Source organism: Panthera pardus, unplaced genomic scaffold (assembly GCF_024362965.1).
Source record: "Panthera pardus isolate Hobbes unplaced genomic scaffold, ASM2436296v1 HiC_scaffold_15, whole genome shotgun sequence".
NCBI classification, from domain to species: domain Eukaryota; kingdom Metazoa; phylum Chordata; class Mammalia; order Carnivora; family Felidae; genus Panthera; species Panthera pardus.
The window spans coordinates 68,737,136-68,759,146 of record NW_026526710.1 but is presented as its reverse complement, the minus strand read 5'-3'; the positions used below and the strand labels follow the sequence as shown (position 1 = coordinate 68,759,146).

Genomic DNA, 22,011 nt, shown 5'->3' with positions numbered 1-22,011 from the left:
ACTTAAAACATTTAAAAAAATCGAATTCTAGTCACCTTGTAGTGTACTGGTGGTAACAGACCACTGAATCCTTTTCTGCCTTGTATGTATTTTGTTCCCTGTCTGTTGTCTGGTGCAATAAACCTTGACTAGAGAACACACAGGTATCCAAAAGCATGATGGCACAGAGGCTGCTAGTGTTAGTATGAATATTTGCCTTAACTGGCTTTTTGAAGTACACGTTAAGGTTGTATTTGTGTATTTTTGAACTTATTTTTTCCAAAAGATCTTCTAAAACTTTAAGTGCAGTTTCATGTCTACAAAAGTTGAGGCTAGGAAACACTGAAGGATGGAAGTAATTTTGATGTTCATACCTCTGGTTCCTGAGGGTCCAGTTCATTTCTGCTGTGAATTTAAATGAGTTAATTTAAGTAGATGGGTCAGAAGCCACTATCATCGTGGTAGCCCCGTGCCTGATTCTTAATTAAAGGCAACAGGAGATTAATTTGAAACATTAATTTAAAAGTGCATGTACAAAAAGAAAGAATTATTGCAAGAAAGCCTAAAGAACTTTTCTCTTGTCCCTAGATGTAGAAGACAGAAGTAGCTCAGGGTCCTGGGGGAGCGGAGGACATCCAAGCCCGTCCAGGGTAAGTATATCTAATCTTTTTCCCACAACCAGACATGCTGCATATGTAAATTGACAAACTGAAGGTGAGTTTCTCTCTCTCACACACAACTGCACAGATACATATATGCATACTAAGTTTAATGAGGATCAGCTTGTGTTTGCAATTTTTTCCTCTCATTCTCTTATTGGATGCTGTTATTGAATTTGACACCTGTTCCACTTCTGTGAACCAGAAGAAAAATCCTTCATTAAATATTTGCCCTTACTTTGCCAGTTATTGATCCAGTATTACAGAAAGTTATTTGTTGTAGATGGCACAACTTGGGGAAAAGAAAAAAATCTTAGTATCCCTAGTAATGTGTTGGTGTAAATAGACTAGAGAATAATTCTGAAGACATAGTATGAAGTTCTGTCTGACCAGTATTATCTACCTAACAAATCAGAGTTGATTTCACTTTGTAAGCATGAAATGTACCAGTTGGGTTCATTCATTTATTTGGTTTCAGATGTTTACTACTCTTTTTCATGGTTTACTCTCATGCCTTCGTTGTCAGTTTGGGTGTAATGGGAAGAGCATGGAATGGGGTGGGACTGGGGTATGTGTAGGTGGGAGTAGGCAATGTGTAGTTTTGTGTGTATGTGACCTTGGGCATGTCATTTTACTTCTTCGGTCCTCGTTTTCTGAATTTGTAAAATGAAAAAAGTAAAAGCAGAGGATCTTTTATGTTCCTTCCCACTTAAATATATATGATTTTATGTATAATCTGTTTTTAATGGAATCATTGCTAGACCCTCTAAAATCCATGTCAGCTCTTCTAATATGCATATAAATACCCCAAATTAAAAATAGACTGAGAGCACATAGTCAAACAAACACGTGTCCCTCCCCCAGCCAGCTGTATAAATGAAGCATTCTGCAGGGAGGGAACATTTTGCTGTAAGTATTCACGTAAATTTGAGGTGGGGAGGGGTTTCTATTTTGGCATAAGAGGCAAGGAAGGTGATCAGGCTGTCACAATGAAGACATTTCAGCAAGCCACTGTTGTCCGTTTCCACCTGTCTTTTGACCTGTGGTTCTCACTGTGGTCTTTGTGGTGCAGCAGGGTCTCCAAGCTCTAACTTTGTTGAGCCATCGCACCAGCTGTCGGGTTTGATATCCTAATGCATTATATGGATGGGTTGAGGAAATCTTTCCTCCTCCTCACGTTACAGCCTGCACTTGCAGAAATAAATCCATTCCCCTTGACAGCAAGTGTAGGAGATGACAGAATTTCCCCCCGTTGTTTAGCTTATTCACACAGGGTTTCTTATGAGTTCTCACTTTAACACACGTGGTACTTTTGATTGTTCTTCTGAGAACAAGGTCCCTTAGTATCATCCTGACTTTTTTTTTTTTTTGGTTTGCGGTGTCTGTCCTGACATTGTTTTTCAGGGAACATTTTGGTGAATAATTTTCAATCAGTATTTTGTAATTTATATTTTTCTAAATTTAGGGAGTTTGCATGCGGCAGATTTCTGTCGCTGATTCGTACTGACCCATGCTAAGTCTGTGTTCTCTCTTAAAGTGGTGATATTATCAGCTACCTTGAGGCACTATGCTGAGGTTTAAATTAGATAGTGTATATTAAGCTTTTAGTACACTGTTTGGGATGAGGACACTTAATAAATAAAAATCAGTATAATACAGTGCCTGGAGTGTAAAACCCATGCTAGGCATTTAAAACGTGACATCTTTTTATACACTGGTATATTGGCAGCATGAGATTGCAATATCATTCAAGTTAATTTTTCTAAATGAGGGACGGTGATTAAAAACAGGATTATTTGGAACCTTACAGGTTCCAGTTATTTTCTAGGGAAGTGATGTACAGACAGTATCTGTCTTTCTTTGTGTGGACAGATTCTGCCCTTTGGCTAACATGGCAACTGGCACCTCTGAGTAAATTTGACTTGGTCTTTGTGGGAGGTACAACCAGCTGAGCAGATCGACCCTTTTTTTTTTTTTTCCTTTTTGGTTACTTTATGCACCTTAGTCAGAAATGTGAACCCTACAATATAGATGATTTTTACTTTTCCTGTATGTTACCAATTCCTCCATTAATAAGCGACTGGGCAGTTTAAAACCGTTATTTTAATTTTAAATTCCATCAAAACAATGAGATAATCATAATAATGACAAATTCTTGCCAAAAATTAATGTCTGCTTTTAAAACTTTTTTGTGGCATACTTTGTCCGAATCCAGAAGTACTAATTTATGCTAAAGTTTCGATGTTCATTCACAGTCCTACTGTAATAATTTTAACATTCTTTCATGTTAATTACTTGTGGAATGATCCAATTCTCGTACAACTATAATAACAGCTATAACAAAACATTGAAATTTCAATACTGTAAAAGCGAATGTTGTTTAAAAGGCTGTACTTCTATAATTCATTATAGGCTATGGGTAATTTTCCCTGATAGCACAATCTTGCTTGTTTTTTTTTTTTTAAATAATGTGGGCTTACTAAAATAATAATTTTAATATTTACAGTGTACTTTATCCATGTCAGGTGTTATACATACATTATTTCACTTAATCATGTCAACAACTTCATCCCATTGTTTCTATTACTATTATTATTTCTAAGATTTCATAGCTGTTATGAGGAAAACTTGAAATCTGCAGCCTATAGAGCCTCTCTTACCCACTGGACCTGTGAAGATGGAGGTTCCTTATAATGAGTGGGAATGTAACTGGAAATGTGGACTTCAGTGTCTTTGGGTCACAGAGGTGTCGATAAGGGGTGTTTATATGCTGATTTCTTCATGCAGGATGAAAACTTAGGATGTTGTTTTATTTACAGAACTATGGAGATGGGACACCCTATGACCACATGACCAGCAGGGACCTTGGGTCACATGACAATCTCTCTCCACCTTTTGTCAATTCCAGAATACAAAGTAAGACTAATTTTAAATTGACCTGCACTTTTTGAATGCTTGTATTTTACCATAGAAAGGGGAGAATACAGTCTAGACAGAGGTTCTGTTTTTAGGAACTGGGATCTGTAGCCAGTTCAGTCTAGTAATTGTAAATTGCAGAAAAATACTGACAGTTTATGCTTGGTTAAAGGACTATGTTTTATAACCAGGTGGAATAACAGGATTTCAGTGATACTGAATCGCTGTGGGGATTGTCTTCCTTAGATAGAAGAGCATTAATTCCAATTTCAATGTTGCAATACTTGTTTTCTGATTTAAGGTTGACAGAGTCAAAGTGGTAAATATTTAAAATAAAAATATCTTTGGGCCTGTCCATTGGCAATGATATATAGTCAGTATTACCTGTGAATTCTTACTAAAGGGGTTACGGTAACCCCTTTAATAATAGGTTTAGAGCGCTTAAATCAGAGTAGTGAATTCAAGCTGAATTAGGAAATCTGGTTGTGTATTTATTGAGGTGTGAGCTTTTTAGTGCTGATGGTCTAGGCAGATTGTATTGTCCTTCACTGGAGCAAGATACACTTGAGATAGTTTGTGAGTTTCCAGCATGCCCTCATACCGGTGTCCTTAGCATACTTCTCTGTTTTGTTTACCCTGTGGGGATGTGTGTTTAACAGTAGTAACCTGAGCAGTGGGCAATAGCGGGTTGCTTCAGTTTTGTGTGAAACAATGATCTTTGCCTTAGTAAATGTGAGTTTTTAACAATGTTAATAAATCTCACCATGGTCAAATTCTATTGCAAATCCATCAATAAATGAAATTAAATTTCTTGGCACAAGGCGTTGGGCCATCCTCCAAGAAAAACACACAGCCATAATTGTATCATTCTCAAACCATAATTGCAAATGCTTCTAAAGAATGTCCCTATTTTTAAGCCTTGGAAGCTATACTTGTTATTTAATGTATAGATAGTCCTTGAAGCTCATTTTTTTCAAAAGTCACCATCAAATCCATCTAAAGGAATTTCAAATATTTGACATAAAGTAGACAAAGCAGAGAAATACTAGCAACCTATTTTAAATGGGTAATATCATATGCTTGTGCCTTTAAGTATCATGCCAACTTTGAGAACCATGAAGTTGTGTGTGATCCTAAGGCTGTTATTATATTTGTGTTCCCTTTTACTTTAAAATGGTAAGTTTCATATTTACGTTTTAATTTTGTAGCTAAAGCAAGCATCCTGGTTTTTATCAGTTGTTGATACGGAGGTGCAGGATATGGAGATACAGAAGACTAGATATATTTGCCAACCTAGATTTTAAAGAACAGCTTTAGACTCTTTAGTGACAGTAGCACTAACATTAAATTCTAACACCTTGCTTCTCCAGTTATCCTCATTCAATTTGACAACACCGAATAAAAGATTAACTTGAAAATGATAATCTTGGCAAGGAGTACTTAAAGGGCATATTAAAGAACTCCCTGAGAAGTTTCTAAAACTATTTTCTGATGACTGAAAGTAAAATAGGACAAATAAATTACTACTCATATTTAGAAGTTTATGTTCTGTCCGTGAAAAAAGGGTTTCTTAAGGAAGAACTTGATAAATCAGTATCACGGAATACACCAAGCAATACAAGGATATTAAATATTTGTTTCTTGTTCATCTCTTGCCTCATGGGCAACTGTTTTGCCAGCCAAATTTGTTTTTCAATCCAAATGGTATTTAAAATATAAGTGGGCTGAGAGTCTGGAGCTAGAGCAGTGAGACTGACTCTTTTCACTTAGTTGTTGTTTAAGCTGAAAGTCCACGTCAGCTGTGTTCTTTTATCCCGTCTGCCCTCCTTCCCATTAAACTCTTAAATATGGAGGCCAAGACAGTCTCCTGCATTGTGATAGGAAATGCTACTATGTCCGGGAGGCTCCCACCCACTGTTCCCCATGAAAGGACTTCTCTGTTAGATAAGCTGTCTGGTCTGAAACATGGCTCTTTATTGTTTACAAACTGCTACATTTTCCACCTCAAGCAGATTTTTGCACAGAATAGAATTGTGCTGGGGCTAAATGGTTTATCTGACATTAACGGGGCAGTGTCAGACTGGGGTCAGGAAAGTCGCCCTCAGAGCGAGAGGGCACGGCGCAGTCTGCAAAAAAGGGAAAAAAGACATTGAAACCACTATGAAATACCTTGCATTTTTAGTTTGGAAAAGAATTTAAAAATATTTTTAGAGACCTGCCCATGATGCTTCACGAACTCTTCCCACCCCTGTAATTTCTCACATCCCAAATGCCTTCTTGATTGGCTTGTCTATCTCGGGGCTAGATTAGGGGAACAAAGCTTCTCATTGATTTTTGCCCAAGCCGCTGTTTATTTAAAATAAGACCACTTTGAGATGTTATGCGGCACTTTTACAAAGAGAAGATGGGTTGTTTTCGAGAAATTAAAGACAGCCAGTTTACAAATGGAGGCGGAGATCAAGGAAGATCTATTAGTGTGGCCACGAATTTGAACTCACAGAGTACATGGTATGATCTGAACTGCTCTTTGTGTCCAAATCCATATTCTGTGTCATGATCCTGGTGCAAGTTTTCATTCTTCCAAAAGCAGGTGTTAGACTTCATTGTGAGTTTTTGACTACAGTCAATACCTGCTTTCAGAATCTTTAGTTTTCAGTAAAACTACAAAGGATTTCTTTACATGTTAAAGACTTGATTCTGCTATGATGTCACAATTAGGGTAAAAGCTATAGCATAAGAAATAAATCAACCACTTTATATTGGACCGGATTCTGTGTTGTCAAATCAATCAAGCCTGTGACTGAATTAGGCGTCTGCTACAGAAACAAGTGACACTAATTTTACGGGAAAGAGTTATTAACTGCAGATGACCCGATTTTTTTTTTTTTTTTTTTTTAAGTAAACTGTTCACTTAGCGAGGTTTTATTTTCTTGCAAGGAAAGAAAAAAGTAATGAACTGCTCTCTCCTTTTGGGAGTGCATCATTGTTACATATTTTGTCCTTTATGGCAATACACTATTTTGGAGAAACCATACAGGCATTGCTAACATTTGCTCCTGAACTCTTACGGTAATAAAACCCTTTATTATAACTCTGAGCTTTTTGATTTCACATGAATGGTTTTGCATAAACGTTGCACTTTTTGTGATGTAAATACTTATGTTTGGCACCAAAACACCAAAACTCAATGTATTTATGCATTTCGATTTTTTCCAAAATGGTATGTCATTTATAAGAGTAAAAGACTATCTTCATTAATTTATTCTTTTAGAAACAAGCCTGCATATCTGAATGTAATACCCTATTTGATAGTTTGTGAATCCCTGAAGTAAAAACGGACAAATGAATGCAAGTGTACTTGCATGCAAGCATGGGTTTGTGTACACATGTGCGCCGCACCCCCCCCCCAACGCCTATTCTGTTGGAATTAATGACACTACTTGGTTTTTAAGGCTACACCACTTCTTCCATTACTGTCTGTAATCACAGTTGCCATACAAAGTTTGGAAGTTGATATTGTGTAAATCCTTTAAAGGAAAACATAGCTAAAATAAACAAAAAAGCCAGCCCCTAATTTTTTTTTAAATAACCGTGCATGACTTTTTGTTTTCCTTTTTGTGTGGGGGAGTCCGGAGGAGTTGAGAGACGATAGCACTGAGTCGTCTAGCTGACTGCCTGCACTGACCAGTTCATATATGCACTCTCTTTTTTTTTTAAATGTTGTTTATATTTTTATTGAGGTATAATTGACATATGATGTTGTATCAGTTTCAGGTGTACAACATAGTGATACAATATCTGTATACCTGACATTTCCAGAATCCTCACTTATTGCTTTCTTTGGGTGGAGACGAGCAAGCTGGTTTGCATTTTTACTTGTTTGAAATGCCCTGTCCTGTTTCGTGTCTGGAAACAACAAATCACTTTTTCTTTGTGACTACTTATGATTATTAATGGCAATAATGTACACTTGATCTACTGGAAACTTGTTCGCTGAAGTTTTTAAACAGTTTGATTAAACCTTTATAGGGGATCAGTGAATAGCTTTCAGAATATGCTGAAAGGACAGAAGGACCATGGGTCTGAGGTTTGTGTTTTTAGGAGGATTATATGCTCTGGAAAAGTTTGAAAATTCCAACAAGAGCTATATGCAAAGAGTATGGATTTTTTAACATTTCTGACCCTGTTTGGTTTTTTTTTGCAAATGTTAGACTTTTGCAAATAATTGTCCAAATGTTTTTACAATGGGAAAACAATATATTTTCTAGCTCTAACTTTTTGATCCAAGGAAGGCTCTAAGCATGCATTTTCCTTCTATTGTTCCAGAGGCTTATTGAAAACTAGATTGTTTGAGTGAGCAAGTTGCCAGTAAGATTATAGACATGCATTGGTAACTGAAGGATGTGAAAAGTGATACTTTTGTACAGTTGGGTGCAGCTTAGTCCAACATCAGCTGCTGTGTTTTTACATGTCCCATTGTGAATGGTTCAGTTTCCTTACTGTGGTATTTGGTTCTAGCCCCACTAACGGTAACGGTACTCTACCAGTGCCCTAAATAATTTCCCACTGTAGAGTAACTGGTTTCTAAACTAGCTCAGTGGAACATTTTACTGCAGGATTAGATCGGGGTTTCAGGCAGAACTGAAGAAGGCTGCTGGCTTATAGGATGACCTTTGAATCTCATCTGGGTTAGCGGTTGATATTTTGATTTGGTTACTGTGGTCATATTGTGACAGCTGCTAGCTCATTATAATTCGGTTCCACTGCTCCGTTTGCCTAGCAGGAATATTTAGGTTTGTATTACTTCAAAGTGTTTATGACTACCCTGAGTTTAGCCCAGCATAAAGGTGAAGTGTTGTGAGTGTTTTCAAATCCCAGTGGCAGAGGCCAGTGGCACAGTCTTCTTGTAAAATGGTGAATGTGAGTAGATGCTAATACAGGGAGTTTTTCTTTTCATTGTAAAACTGGAAATAAACCTAAATGAAGAGGCTCTAACCAGGAAAACTGTTTTTGAAAACCTTAACATACAATAACCACAAAGAAACATAGTTTTTTCAAAACATGGGTAAGATTTAACTTGACCTCTTTGTCAGATGTTTTCTTTCCATGCAGGAATTTAAATATTTGATTAAAAAATAAAACCTGTACAACAATGGCAAGTGTTTGATATCCTAAAGTGCCAGAGGTCAAATAATATTTTAATAACTACATGAAAATGGAACTGTGAATACGGATGGCAGCTCTAGAAATTTTAGTTCACTTCTAAATTGTTCTGAAGTTTGATGGTGATAGCAGGCTGTTGGCGAGTTCATTAGTTAGGGACGTCTGTGTATTTTCAGTGTCTTCTTTTTTTAATGACTTTTTTTTTTTTTTTTTTTTTTGCTTGAATTTACTATGATATCATCTGTTATCTATTGGACTGGTAACGTGGTAACAAGCAATTTCTGAGAGAAGAAACATTTAATTCTGGTGTCATTTGTTGTTAGCTTTCTTCGTTCCAGAGTTTTGTTATTTGAATATGTTAACCTAAAATGTCTTCCCGAAGTATTAACAAATAAGACTATTTTAAGTGTCTTCCCGAGTGATATTATTAATCCTGATTTTGAGCTAAGGCTTGGAGCCAAAGAACTGGCTTTTCTCCTCTCTGTTTTGCTGCAACTGTGGGTGGCTCCTCAGGTCAGGTTTTTTCCCATTTTTAAATTGAGGGTGGAACAGACCTTTAAATGATCTCTGAGGTAATTTTCTCATCTAATGGTCCATTGATCTTTTAGGTATGCCATTTTATCCTTGTGCTATATTTTATCTTGTGAGATGTTTTATCACTATTTCTAATCCATTCATCTCTATTTTGTGATACCTTCAAGTAACTTTGCTAGTGATGTGTTTTCCAAATGTTATTCTTTAAAGCCTGATTCAAATGGATGTTTCTTTTCTACCTCTGCTCATTCCATGTCTATAGTTAAGGGATTGGATTGATTGAAGATAAAATAATAGCTTACTAAGTTATATCACCAGGAGAGAAGTGTGATGCATGGGCCAATGCTTGGCATAGAGTTGTAGGACCTCAATAAATGACTGTTGAATGGTTTTATTCATGGCTAAATCAGGAAATCATGTATATGGGGTTTAAATCCTGAATGAAAAGCCCATAAACTAAAATCAATCCTACATCTGTCTCACTGTATCGTAAAGAAAACCCTAAATCAGAGCCAGTCTTACAGAAATTAATTCTCTAGTACTATATCCTTGGCTGTCCAGAATATTCTAATGTCAGGGAATGGATCATGTTACATGGTGGTAGATTTCAGTTTTCAGTAAACATACCACAAAATACTTTATTTATGAAAAATAAGTCATATCAGTCTTATTTTGAAAGGCCATTGAAAAAAGTTAAGTGTTTCCAGTTTTCAGATAGGAAAACTTGTCCACTCTATAAAAATTTCTGTTTGCCTTTCATGGGTCTGGCTTCCTTTCCACTCAGCCATTTACTGTATGGTATGCTCTAATTAATGCTGTGATCATCAAACATTTTCATAGTCAGGTTTTATAAGATTTAGAACTGATCGCATAAAATGTTACTTGAAAACCACAGCCAACAGGAAAGTGTAGGTCTTCTAAATACTAGAGGAAGATTTCTTACATAGAAAGTTACGGACTCTAAGAGAAAATAAATCATTTTAGAGTTAAATAAAAGTAAAAAGTAGTATGTATCAGGAAGAAGGCTTTTACTTAGAAGTAATGGAAACTGTGACTAATGGTCGCTTAAAAGGAATTACTCTTTTGCTAGAAGTCTGGTGGTGAGCTGCTGCTAGAATCGGTTTGTGGCTCATTGATATCAAGGCAGGTGTCTGGTGATTCTTTTGTGCTTTCCCTCATTGTCTCAAGATGGCGGTCACAGCTTCAGATGTCAAGTGTGGGTTCGATGCAGCAGGAAGCAGGGAAAAGGGAGTCCCACAGTGTGATTCCCTGCTCCTCGATATCCAGTGGCCATCTCCAGCTTCAGAGTTTGGGTGGTAGGGAGGTACACAACAGCTACTTTGGCCAGTGCATATCAGGCTTGTTGATTGACAGGGTTTATTTCATTGCTTCTCAGAGAAAAATGCATAATTTTCAACTTAACAGTTTGGACAATGAAGAACCAGGCTCAAACTTTCATGTAGTAAGAAAAATATAAAAATGGGTCTCGAGTCTGAATGCTGGTCAGCAAATTAGAGAAAGGGACAGGGAGACGTGGAGTATTAAAAAAAAAAAAGTGGTCGAAATGAGGAAGGTGGAGAAAGCACAGACGTGAGAGTCACCCACAGGAAAGAGCCTGAGGCAGGCTTGTGCCTTCATTGTCCTCATCCTTTCATCCTTTGTGCGAGACAGTGACCAGCCAGAGTCTGCGCTCTCCATGTCTGCATCACCTAGAACCTTCTCTCTTAGGTCTCTGCCTTGAGTTCCTGCCACTCTGTGCAGAGCACCCTGGCCGTGCAGTGGACCCTTAGCTGCAGCCATCAGCCTTTTCCACGGTGCCTTTGGTGGTCTTTGGCAGTGCGCACTGCTAGTCCCGTGGCAGCCATTCAGAGCAGGCCTGGCATCCTGGAGCCACAATGTCCCATATGTGCCATCACAAGTACCATGAGGGGAGATCCTTGCCCCACACCACTCAAACCGTCTTTTGTGTACTTAACCTCCAACAACCTGCCACGTCCTCGTGAAGCACTCACACAAGAGTGCCCCTTGCCCGCAGCAAAGACAACAACAACAACCCTCTATTTTATTTTCATATGTATGACAATCGTATTTGTTGATCTTTAGTGTGGAGGATTAAGTGCAGCCAAAAGACATTTAATTTTAGTTAACACGCCAAGACTGCGTGAAATTGTGGTGAGAGCTGGATTCAGCTTTTGGCCCGAAGTTTCCCACCTCTGTCAAACACAGTCATGGCATAAGTTAGGCCAGTGAGAGAATAGGCAGAAGGAAGGGCCATGTGTCATCACAGGAAAGCTGGATGTGAACTCAACAGTGTTGTTTTTATTGAGTATGCAAGTTTTTCTCTAAGGTTTTCATCAGAAAGATGGCTTCTTGGAATTTCGCATTAAGTTTGATAGTTACGATATGCCCGTGATAGCATTAACCGGTAACATGCTTCTTGACTGGATCCTTGAGTCCCGGGGTATTAAACACTTGGAGTTTCTCAAACCTCTCATTGCCTCTTGGCTCCAGGAGAACCGTCAGTACAGTTACAGGATCTGTGAACTAATAATGTCCGTGAAAGTTGCATGTCTACCTTGAGTGCCATATGGATCATCAATGAAAATAAGCCTATTCTCTCTGTTCACGTTAAAACCTTCATTAGGACCACAGTAGCAAAGGAACTCAGTGTTAAGCGTTGAGAGGCATCACTGAACAGTAGACTAGGCCAGGGCTCAACACATCCTTAGTCTTGACTGTTCCACTTCCTGGTGATTGGACTTTGGATAAATCGATCCCCAACTTTCTCCTTTCTGTGAGGATAGTAATACCTGTCCTACCCGCACACCCCAGAACCACTGTGAGCAGTGCAATGAAGCGATACGCGTTGGGACAACTAACTGCTCTGTAACCGTTATCTTATGGCACTGCAAGGCCACACTTTGGGTACTCTTACTTTTGTCTGTAATTAATTGATGAATGTATAGACTTTGGGTTTGCCTGTTAGCAGCTTTAAGACACCTTTACCTTCTACAGAGAGTGGAACAGAAGGCAAGAACAGGTAGAGATAGCATAGAATGTTCGGTTCTGTAAACATCAAGACCAGAATGGAAAGATTTCGTTTTCAGCCAGTTCACAAACACAGTAATCCTATAAAATAAGTACCTCTTTGGGGACAACTTTGTTGAATTCAGATATGCCCCTTGTGAGATGCTTGCCTCCAGCCATTTGTCCCTCCAACTTAAATATTCTCAAGTTCGTTCTTACACATGGCTAAAAATACCTTGCTGTGCTATTTGAATGGTGGGGTGAGGGGGCCTACTGGCAAGCCAAGATGTCTTTGCCTGCATTGTAGGTCATCTGGATAATGAGCAACCACTAGGTAGGTTGCTTTTCACCAAGGAGGTGCTGTTACACAGACCTTCCACATTCTCAGGAATGTGGTAGAGACAGTCCTCATCCACCTGGGTTTGTTCTTCTCCGGAGAGGCTTGGCATAGAATGTCGCTCTGCGTGTGATTATTCGCTGATTCTCTTTACTTCAAAGGGTTTTTGGGTCCTTCCTAAGGAACTCTGTATTATTTTTGAGTAGAAAAAGGTATTTAGTGGATCCCATTTCATTTCCTTTTGCAGAATCAGGCCTCCGGACCCACAGTTGCAAGATGCATGGAGCATAGATTGGGATTAAATTAAATTTGTTCCTAAACACTTAACAGATACAGCCCAAACATTTTTCATCTTCCCTAGGATTGTTTATTAATCACTCCTCAATTCCTTGACACATGCTTATTAATAGGAAACACCGGAAGGAAGCTTCACACTATATGGTGTAAAATATTGCTGATGATAGTGTTTCTGTTTGAAATAAAACATCGTGAGCTTTCTTATAGGTTGAAAATCCCACTAAAGCCCTAATAGTGGCGAAGTGGAGGATGGTAGGCCGAGCAAGGATTGTTTCTAGCTGGACGTTGGGTTGACGCCTAGCTTGTTACTCTCCAGTTATGTGACCTTGGGCAATCTTTAGTGCTCTGATGGAATTTCTCGTCTGAGTTGTTGCTCTGTGTTTAAGTGAAGTAATATGAACAGCACCAGGCACTTCAGTTCAGTTACTGCAAGTTATTATTCTGCGCACTTTTATTTTCTCTAGGTGCTTTTTCTGTTTATTGGGTCTGACTATAGTTTGGCCAAAGTGGTGTGCAAACTCGAGGATCATATAGCGAATTTTGGCAGAATGTGGAAGTGATTAATTAAATGCCACCCCTTCATGGGCCATATTAAAGCTGAATGAAAATACAAAGTGTGGAATATCTGATAACACTTGGTGGAGAAAGAAGAGACAAAAGAAGCAAAAGATGAGAGAGAAAGAGACACATAAAAATGTAACTTTAGAGCATTCTGATCACACAGTACAGTTTTCTAGTATTATCAGCACTGGTGTGGTCCACTGTCTGCAATTACTAGGTTACTAATTGCTCTTGCCTTTTCCTCACCTTGGCTGTTGAGACCAAGCTGTACTCTTAACAGTTCAGCAGCCAAATCTGAAGGCTTCAGATGCAAGCAGAAACTCTTTATGTGTAACTGATTGTAGTTAATTGAGCAATACCAAATTGTGGAGGAAAATTTATTAGTGACCCCGTCTCCTTCAGAAATTTTGGAGTAGTTGGAAGTGAGCCTAGTATCTGTATTTTTGGAAGCCTTAAACCCTGGTCTCCTGACAGGATTAAACTTATACTTTATCTTGTGTGTGTGTGTGTGTGTGTGTGTGTGTGTGTGTGTGTGTGTGTTTGCATTGCATAGTTTCCCTTGTCCTTATTTATTGATGGGCTCACAAATATTATTTGGAAATTGAGATGCACTGAGCATAAATAGATGAAATATCATGGCCGACTACTTAAGTAGCTGTGGACAACCTCTGTTAGGCATTCTAGTAACTAGTTATGGGAAAATACCGACCTACTAAATAGTAGTTTGCTTGATAATCTTATGGTGATCTAAGTAAACCATTTTTCATTTTACCCTTGGTTTCCTTATTTCACTTACTGACCTAATTCATAGAGATGTGGTCGGGGGAAAGAGCACTCTGAAATTTTTCATTACCTCCAAATAAAATGTTCTAAATAGATATACTTCTGTGATTGCATTTTCATTCACTGCACCATTCTATATATAGTTTGAACACCAAATTGGAAATAAAACAAAAGAAAGCAGCCTTGCCCACAGTCTTTTAAAGGCATTTTAATAGTTAACGAGATTTTGCCCCATACCCTCATGAGTTTCATTTAGTTCTGAAATAAAAATTTACGACTGTTCTCTCAGCTGGGCTGATACTAGTTTTAGAGTGGAATTGAGTTCACACCTGCTCTAGCATAAAAAGAAGCCTCTATGTGACTTCTTTAAAATATTCGCAGAGTAAGACAACTCCCTATTCCTGTAATTGTGACTACACGGTAATGTTCTTTGCAAACACTAGAGGAACTGCTTATAAATTGGTTCTGATTTGCTGATAGTGTCCAGAGCTAGATGGCCGCCCGAAGTTACCTGTGTGCCTCCAGGTGGAATGTGGTTGTGGAGATGCAGTCGGTTTGCGTAGGTAGTGGACCTCCATGAACACTGGAAAGTGAACATATGGGAAACTCTTTGCATTTCCTAGGCCATTTAGCTGTTCGCGACATGGTCTGTTAGTCAGGCAAAGTACGATGGCTTTTCTGAGTGCTCTAGTTAAGAGGCGGGATGTGTGCAGTAGAGTGCACTTAGGTGGATAGTTAAAAACCAATGTAGGCTTGTACGTCCGTCATTCAATATCTAAATTTCGATTTATCAGAGCAACTCGGGTTTCCTTATGACGAAGGAGGAATCCTCTGTATGGAAGAAGAAAGTGCTCTCAAGTCATGTGAAAATCTTAATGACTAAGGGAGGGCTGGTTTTTATATCAAAGGCGGTTTTTCCCTGGTCATTGTGATTAGGCAACATACTTGAGTGGTTGCATGTAAACAGCATGCCTATATAATAAACCCCGTTTTGTATAGGTTGGACCGTAGATGGCAAGGCACTGCTTAGAAAAAATATTTGGCTCGTTCTAATATTTAGAGGCTGATGACCTGCCAAAGAAGCCTCCCCCTGTGAACCCCACATTATCCCCTCGCAAAATTGTGAGGGTTGTGCATTTTATAACTTCATCACAAGTAAATATTCAGAGAGAGAGCCTTTTCTAGAGGCAAAGTTGGAAGTGGCAGAGAGGATGGAACGTGGATCCCAAGTTCCGTTTCTGGCTTGCTTGTATCACAAGCAGGTTTTATACCTCGGATCTTTGCTGTCTTGATTTTCCAGTGGAGAGGAAGTGCCATTCCCGTATGGCAGTGAGGAAGAGGGCAAATTACATGTCTGTGAAAGCAAACCAGAATATCTCCCTGTTTGAAGGGTTGGAATATCTTCTTTGGTAAATACAATTAATGTGTTATCGTTATTTGTCTGCAATCATATGGTCGTCCGTATATGTGTTCCTTTAACCATCTATATAAATTCCATTTGTGCTAGAAGTCAGCCAAACTGATACACTTCAATACTCAAATTAGTCTTTGGTTCATTTATTTATTAATCTGATAAATCTCTGTGAAAAGTCTGTGCCGCACGGGCCTTGTTTTAAGTACTAACTACATAGTGACATGCCACTTTTCTTGCCTCCAGTGTGGCTCATAGTCTAAGGAAGGAATCAGGTTGGTATCAGATGGTTACAAATCAGGACATTAGGGAAATAATCATGTGTGTACAGGGTGCTGTGTGTATATATATATATATATCTGGGCTACCAACCATCTGATTCCTCATAATAATGACTAAAATGTTTTGGTGCTCACTGTGTATCAGGCATGGGCTAAGTACACACATTGTTTGTTCTTACAATAAAGCTCTGTGTTAGGCATAGCCATTTCTGTTTTATGGGGTTGGTGGGGGGCAATTGAGGGTCAGAGAGATTAGGTCACCTGTCTGATGTTGTGTAGTAAGTGGCAGAGCCCAGATTCTAAGCTCTGTCTGCTGCACGCCAAGGCCCGTGTTCTTAACCACCCTGCACTGCCTCGCTTGTGGAGAATACGGAAAAAACTCCCTGAGGTGCGGTAGCAGTTAAGCATGTGTTCAGCTGCAACTAATAGAATACGTGACAGTAGTGGGTTAGTCGAATAAGGATGGCTTTTTTCCTCACTGAATGGGATGTCTGGAGGTAGGACGTTGCCTGTGTGGACTCAGCAAACCAATGCTGCCATCTTTTCCTTTCTTAGCGCACCGATTTTCATTCTTCAGCCTTTTCTCTCCTCTTGCATTTCTTTGAGGATGGCTGGTGAGCCCCAGACAGCATCAGAGTTCACAATTGGAAGCCAGAAAGGCAGAGATCAGAGTAGCATCTATACCTCCATCTGTCCTATTCCATCAGGAAGGGAAAAAAAAAAACCAAAACATTCCTGGGAACTGGTGACCTTGAGCAGAATTCTGCTCATGATGCGTTGGCCAAATCTGTTGCAGGTTTACTTGTAGCTGCAAGGGAAGCTGGGAAAGTGAGCATTCACAGTGTCAGTTGACTCTGACTTGAGGCAGACAAGAGAGAGGGGCTTGGGGATGGTCACTGGGAGAATCCCCATGAATTTAGTTATATGGTAAGTGATATTGCACGAAGTGAGTCTTAGAGGACGTGTTAAAACTGTCCAGGTAAAAAGAAAATGGCCGGTTGATAGAATTGCTTGGGCAGAGGTGCGGGAGTGAGAGGGTGCTACAGGGAGCTGGCACAGAAGTCATTCCGTGAGACTGGGAGAACTCAGAGGAGGGGATGATGGGGAAAGTAGGATTAGAATCCTGGCCCTAGAAAAATAGGTAGGTGGAGGAAGTTGCGTTTTCATTGAAGCATGTGGCAGACTACTCAAAGACTAATTTTAAATAGCGGGATAACATGATCCAATTTATGGTTTAAGACAGTCACTCCAGCAACAGTGCAAACGGGAGGCAACAGGAGAGGCAGGGAGATTACTCAGGAGGTGATTAAAGCACTTCCAAGAGGAAATGATGAGAGATTGAACCGAATCAGGAGCAATGGAGATGAAGAGGAGGATACGCATCTGAGTGATAAAAACTGAAGGAAATGGTTGGAGTTGGTAACTGATGGGTAAGGGAGGGGTCATCTTTGGCTTCTTAGCCTTGCTCTGTTTTAGGCCACCTGGTAGTTGGTGGTGCCATTCATTAGGATGTGTAATATAGGAGGAGACGTAAGTTATGGGGGACTAAAAGTAAATTCGGTTTTGGACAAAATGAATTTTTGAGATGACTGTGGGTGGATTGATTTGTGGCTCTGGGCTGGGATTGCAGATTTGGCTTACAGCAGTCCATATTTGGTAGTTGACGTCATGGGAATGGATAAATTACCAGAAAAGTGAACCTATTTTCTGATTAATCATTTTTCTGCCTAAGATCTTAAGTTGAAGGCAAAAAAGAGAGAGAGAGAGAGAGAGAAAGCGCCTCTACCTCATCTTTTCCTCTCTACACATTTGGTACCTTTGAGAAAACTGGATAATGCTTGATTTGATCATGAAATCATTCTCAGTATTATATTTAATCACTCATTCCTAACATACTGTTTTGAAATTCTTTCCTCCCTTTTTCCTCCCTCCTCCCTTTCTTTCCTCCCTCTCTCCTTCCTTCTTTTCTTCCACTGTGATAGGTTACAATGAAACTCTTGTTTCAGAGTATCCACCATTTTGGAAAGATACCCTAGATCTCCTTAACAGTCGAACGGAACCTACAGCTCTTCTTATGTTCTTTCTGATTTACATCAGCTCCCCTCCCAACACAGGAATCCTTCTAGATGAGGCTCTGGCAAGTCTGTTGGCATACAAATGACACTATGACTAATGTATGAATGAAAGGATCCCCAACGGGCACTCATTCCTCTGCTGGGGGCTTCACTGCATTGGAGAAGCCGCCACTGACAAAGTAATTCATTGCACTTCGACAGCTCTGACTTTTTGAACGTTCTCAATTGTGTAGCTGTCAGCCTGGGCTACCGGGTTCCTCCTCCAAAGCTACCTGGCATTGTGCATTGTCTCTCTTTCCACACATGTTTCTCAGGAGGATAATCCTCGCTTCCTTCAAAAGTGCCATTGGAAGGCATTTAGTGTATCATACAGCACGGTTTAACTACTGGTCACGTCCTCTGCATGTGTTCTAGTGGTCTCTTTCCCTCTCCAAATGGGAACAGGACTTACCTTAATATTCCAGATCTGGTTTAATCAGTAGTGGGTTTGCTTTTACTGTATTAATGCAGCCTAAGGTTCCATTTACACATCCATGTTTTAGCAGTGACTGAAAATTGAGCTTGTCGTCCACTAAAGCCATTGTGTTTTTAATATTCATGGTTTTATTTATTTTTTTAAGTTTATATATTTATTTTGAGAGAGAGAAAGCACCAGTGCATGAGCGGGGGTGGGGCAGCAAGGGAGGGAGAGAGAGAATCCCAAGCAGCTCCAGCTGTCAGTGCGGAGCCCCAGGAACTGTGAGATCATGACCTGAGCTGAAATCAAGAGTCAGATGCTTAACCGATTGAGCCCCCCCAGGCACCCCTAATATCCATTGCTCTACAATCAGGTCTTCTACTTCCCTGTGTAGGATGGGACTTTGTATCTATTCTTAACAGATTTAAGCGTTTTGGTTTTTGTCTACAAATGTGACAAGTCCATCTTTTGGTTCTGTCAGTACTGCAGATAGTTCAGTGTGATACTTAGCAGTGTGTCCTCTTGAGTTTCAGTCCTGACTACCCTTTCCACTAGTTTCCTCACCTAAACGTTGAAGACAGTGGTAAAATCTACCTGTTTGGATTGTTGGATGAAATAAATGAGGTCGTACATGTGCAATGCATAGACAAGTGCTTAGAACATTGTAAGCACTCAGTAAATGTTCAGCATTACTGTTGTTGCAGTGACGTGGGGAATTACTGGGGGCCATTTCTGTAATTGTGAATCCTTTTCTTAACTGGTGATATTCTGCTCTCTGGAGAGGAATCTTAAGACAAATTCTTTTTCTCTGGCCAACGGAAGAAGCAAATGTGGTTCTTGATATTGAGTACTGTAATTAACCTATTTACCAGGCAATAGATAGGATATGGTTATGAATAATGTTGCCATTGACTGATAATTATGAACTGGCTAACTTTGTAGAGCTTTATGAGAGAACTCAAAATGAACAAACAACAACAAAAATCTTAAAATTACCTGGACAAAATCCTAGGTGTCCTTCATCTGTACTAATTTTAAGATAGGAAATTACAAGTTGAGCCAGATACTAAATTATATAGGTGCTGAAGGTTAAATGAAAATTTGAGTTAATACTGAAGATAAATTGAAGAGTAATTGTTCTCTTTATAGAGGGTTTGCCAGAAGATGCCTTTAAATTTAGACTATGAAAATTAGACTCATGATAACTTTTCAGGAATATAGTTCTTGTGACATACAAGATCTGTGAGAGCCATGTGTGAGTGCCTAGGGAGTTTTAAGAACTCCCTATGCTGTCCTTCTGCAGGACATTAACCTGCTAGCGAGGCATACTCAAAGAGAGGGAGTGGATTAGCATCCAGTGACCTGTTTTATAATCAAGCAGTAGGACCTTGTTGAAGGTCTAGGTTGACATGAGCCAAGGTTAGATCAACCTGACTTGTTTTCATAATGAATGTCACAATGGTGACAAGTCATCAGGGACATCAGTACACTATTTGCAGTTGCAGTCATCTTTCTGGACAAATCGTTCTTTGACGTCTTCTGTTTAGGCATATCCACAAGAAGTACAAATGGTACCTGAAAAAAGCCAACTCATCTTGGTTCATCATACCAGCGCGTAAGACTTCTGTAGTCTCTTCATCCACAAAAGTCCTCCCGTGCACCTGACTTACATTCTGCTCATTTCCTTGTGTGTGGATTTTGATCTGGTGCCATTGTGAGAGGGAAGCCAGCCTTCCGAGAGTGAAACTTTCAGATTTTGTTGTCTCCAGTGTGAGGTCTGAGAGGTGCTTTATTAGTTAGGAAAGTTAGGAAACATTCAGTTTTTTTTTTCTGTAGCTTTTAAAAGTCATCATGACTTCCAACACGTTATTTTTGTATTGGCATCCATTGCCAGTGCTGTGTCTCAGAAGAGCCGGGCCTTGTGACAATTACTCCTCTGAAATTGACGGGGCTGTAAAATTTATTCAACTAGTACCCTTTTCTAGACCAAAGTAAGGTTATATTTTTCACTTTTATAGACAGACAAATTAAGGTGTTTAAAATAAAACCCACTTCCCCTTTTCTTTATTTTTCAGATAATCTGTAGCCAAAAGCTTATTGGGTTTCTGTAGAACTGCCTTGTTTTAAAAATCAAATTGAAGACCAACTTGATTCTGCCTGCAGAGCAAAGCTATCTGCCTGTTTAGAAAATCTGGATGGTTAAATTGGAAGCACGTTCTGCACATGGTTTAGCAGTTAGTAGCCTGGAAAATGACCCAATAGCCAAGATAGTTTTTTTTAATCTTCATTGTAAGTGCTTGTTTAAAGTTTAAGCCTGTAATTGACTATTTTGCACATTGTTCATTGTTAATTCTTTTCAGGCTATTATAGTTTGTAAATACATTGCCTGCTAAGTTGTGTCAGTGGAGGAGCATTAGTGCTATAAGAAAATCCAGTTAAATGTGGTGCTTAAAAGCATTACCAATTAGATCAGATCGCCATGATTTCTTAGTGATCCTAGGAAAGTCACTTTCTATTTGCGCAAATTTTTATGTACTTAAAATGCGTATGTCGATTTTTTTTTTTCTGGGATAAAGGGCAGTATATATATTCACACTATTCTATGGGCTGCTGAAGAGCTTCTACTGATTGGTGCCTACATCACTCAGTACTGTTACATGGCGCCCTTAGTCTGTTCGACACTGGAGGGGCAAAATTCTCCTGTTCTGCTCTTTTTGTCATATTTATTAGCTGGTGTTTACCAGAGAGGTCAAGCTGTCCTATTTTGTATAATTTGTATTTAAGAAATAATTTTAATATGCATACTACATGCAATTTACTCTGTTTAGATGGCTGTGATAAACACGGATCAGAAAATCAGATAACTTGCTGGTATTCATTCTTTAACTTTTCAGTTTAGAAGGAGTGGACATCACTTGAAATTACAAGCTAATACTGGCTGATAACTAAAGGTTATAAAAATTGCAATGGAAAAAGAGTTAAATTCTGCCTATCAGGTAGTAAGGACCCCTAGAATATGGACATGATAGGGGATGACAAGATAGATAAAATGTAATTTATCTGTGTATGATATAGAAAGAAAAATAATGTTTGGGAATGTACGGAATGTAGCTTAAGCTATTTATCATTATGAACAAGTGGAAACTTAACATAAAACTCCTCTTGATTAAGTTTTATGTGAAACAAAGGATATGATTGGAAGTGTAGAATTGGAGAGTATTTTAAGAGCATAATGATAATCCAGCTCAGGCTTCAGCAAGTCTGTGGTCAAACTAGAGAAGAGGAAAAAAGTGCAGGGAAGCTTGATTGGGTTATGCAAATTTGCGACACATGTAGGAGTTTGGACCTAACGGATTGTTGCACTGGATTTGGTCATCAAATGATGCTTTTCATAGCAAATATTATCTGAGCCATTGATTTAAGCACTGAAAAGTGCCAAATACATGTAGACAGAACTGCAGCCTCTCTGTCCCTTTGAAACAAAATTTAGCACTCAGCCTTGAACGTGAGATGCTGTCAAACGGAATGAGA

At 39.1% G+C, this 22,011-nt stretch overlaps 1 protein-coding gene across 29 annotated transcripts in view; it reads left to right on the top strand.

Annotated features, from left to right (window-relative positions):
- TCF4 (transcription factor 4) overlaps positions 1 to 22,011 on the top strand; it is a 353,960-nt gene that overhangs the window by 119,870 nt on the left and 212,079 nt on the right. For all 29 annotated transcript variants that reach the window (XM_019463970.2, XM_019463968.2, XM_019463976.2 and 26 more), the window contains 2 exons: positions 568 to 629; positions 3,458 to 3,554. In XM_019463970.2, the coding sequence (XP_019319515.1) occupies positions 568 to 629; positions 3,458 to 3,554 (159 nt within the window). The remainder of the gene's footprint in view (positions 1 to 567; positions 630 to 3,457; positions 3,555 to 22,011) is intronic.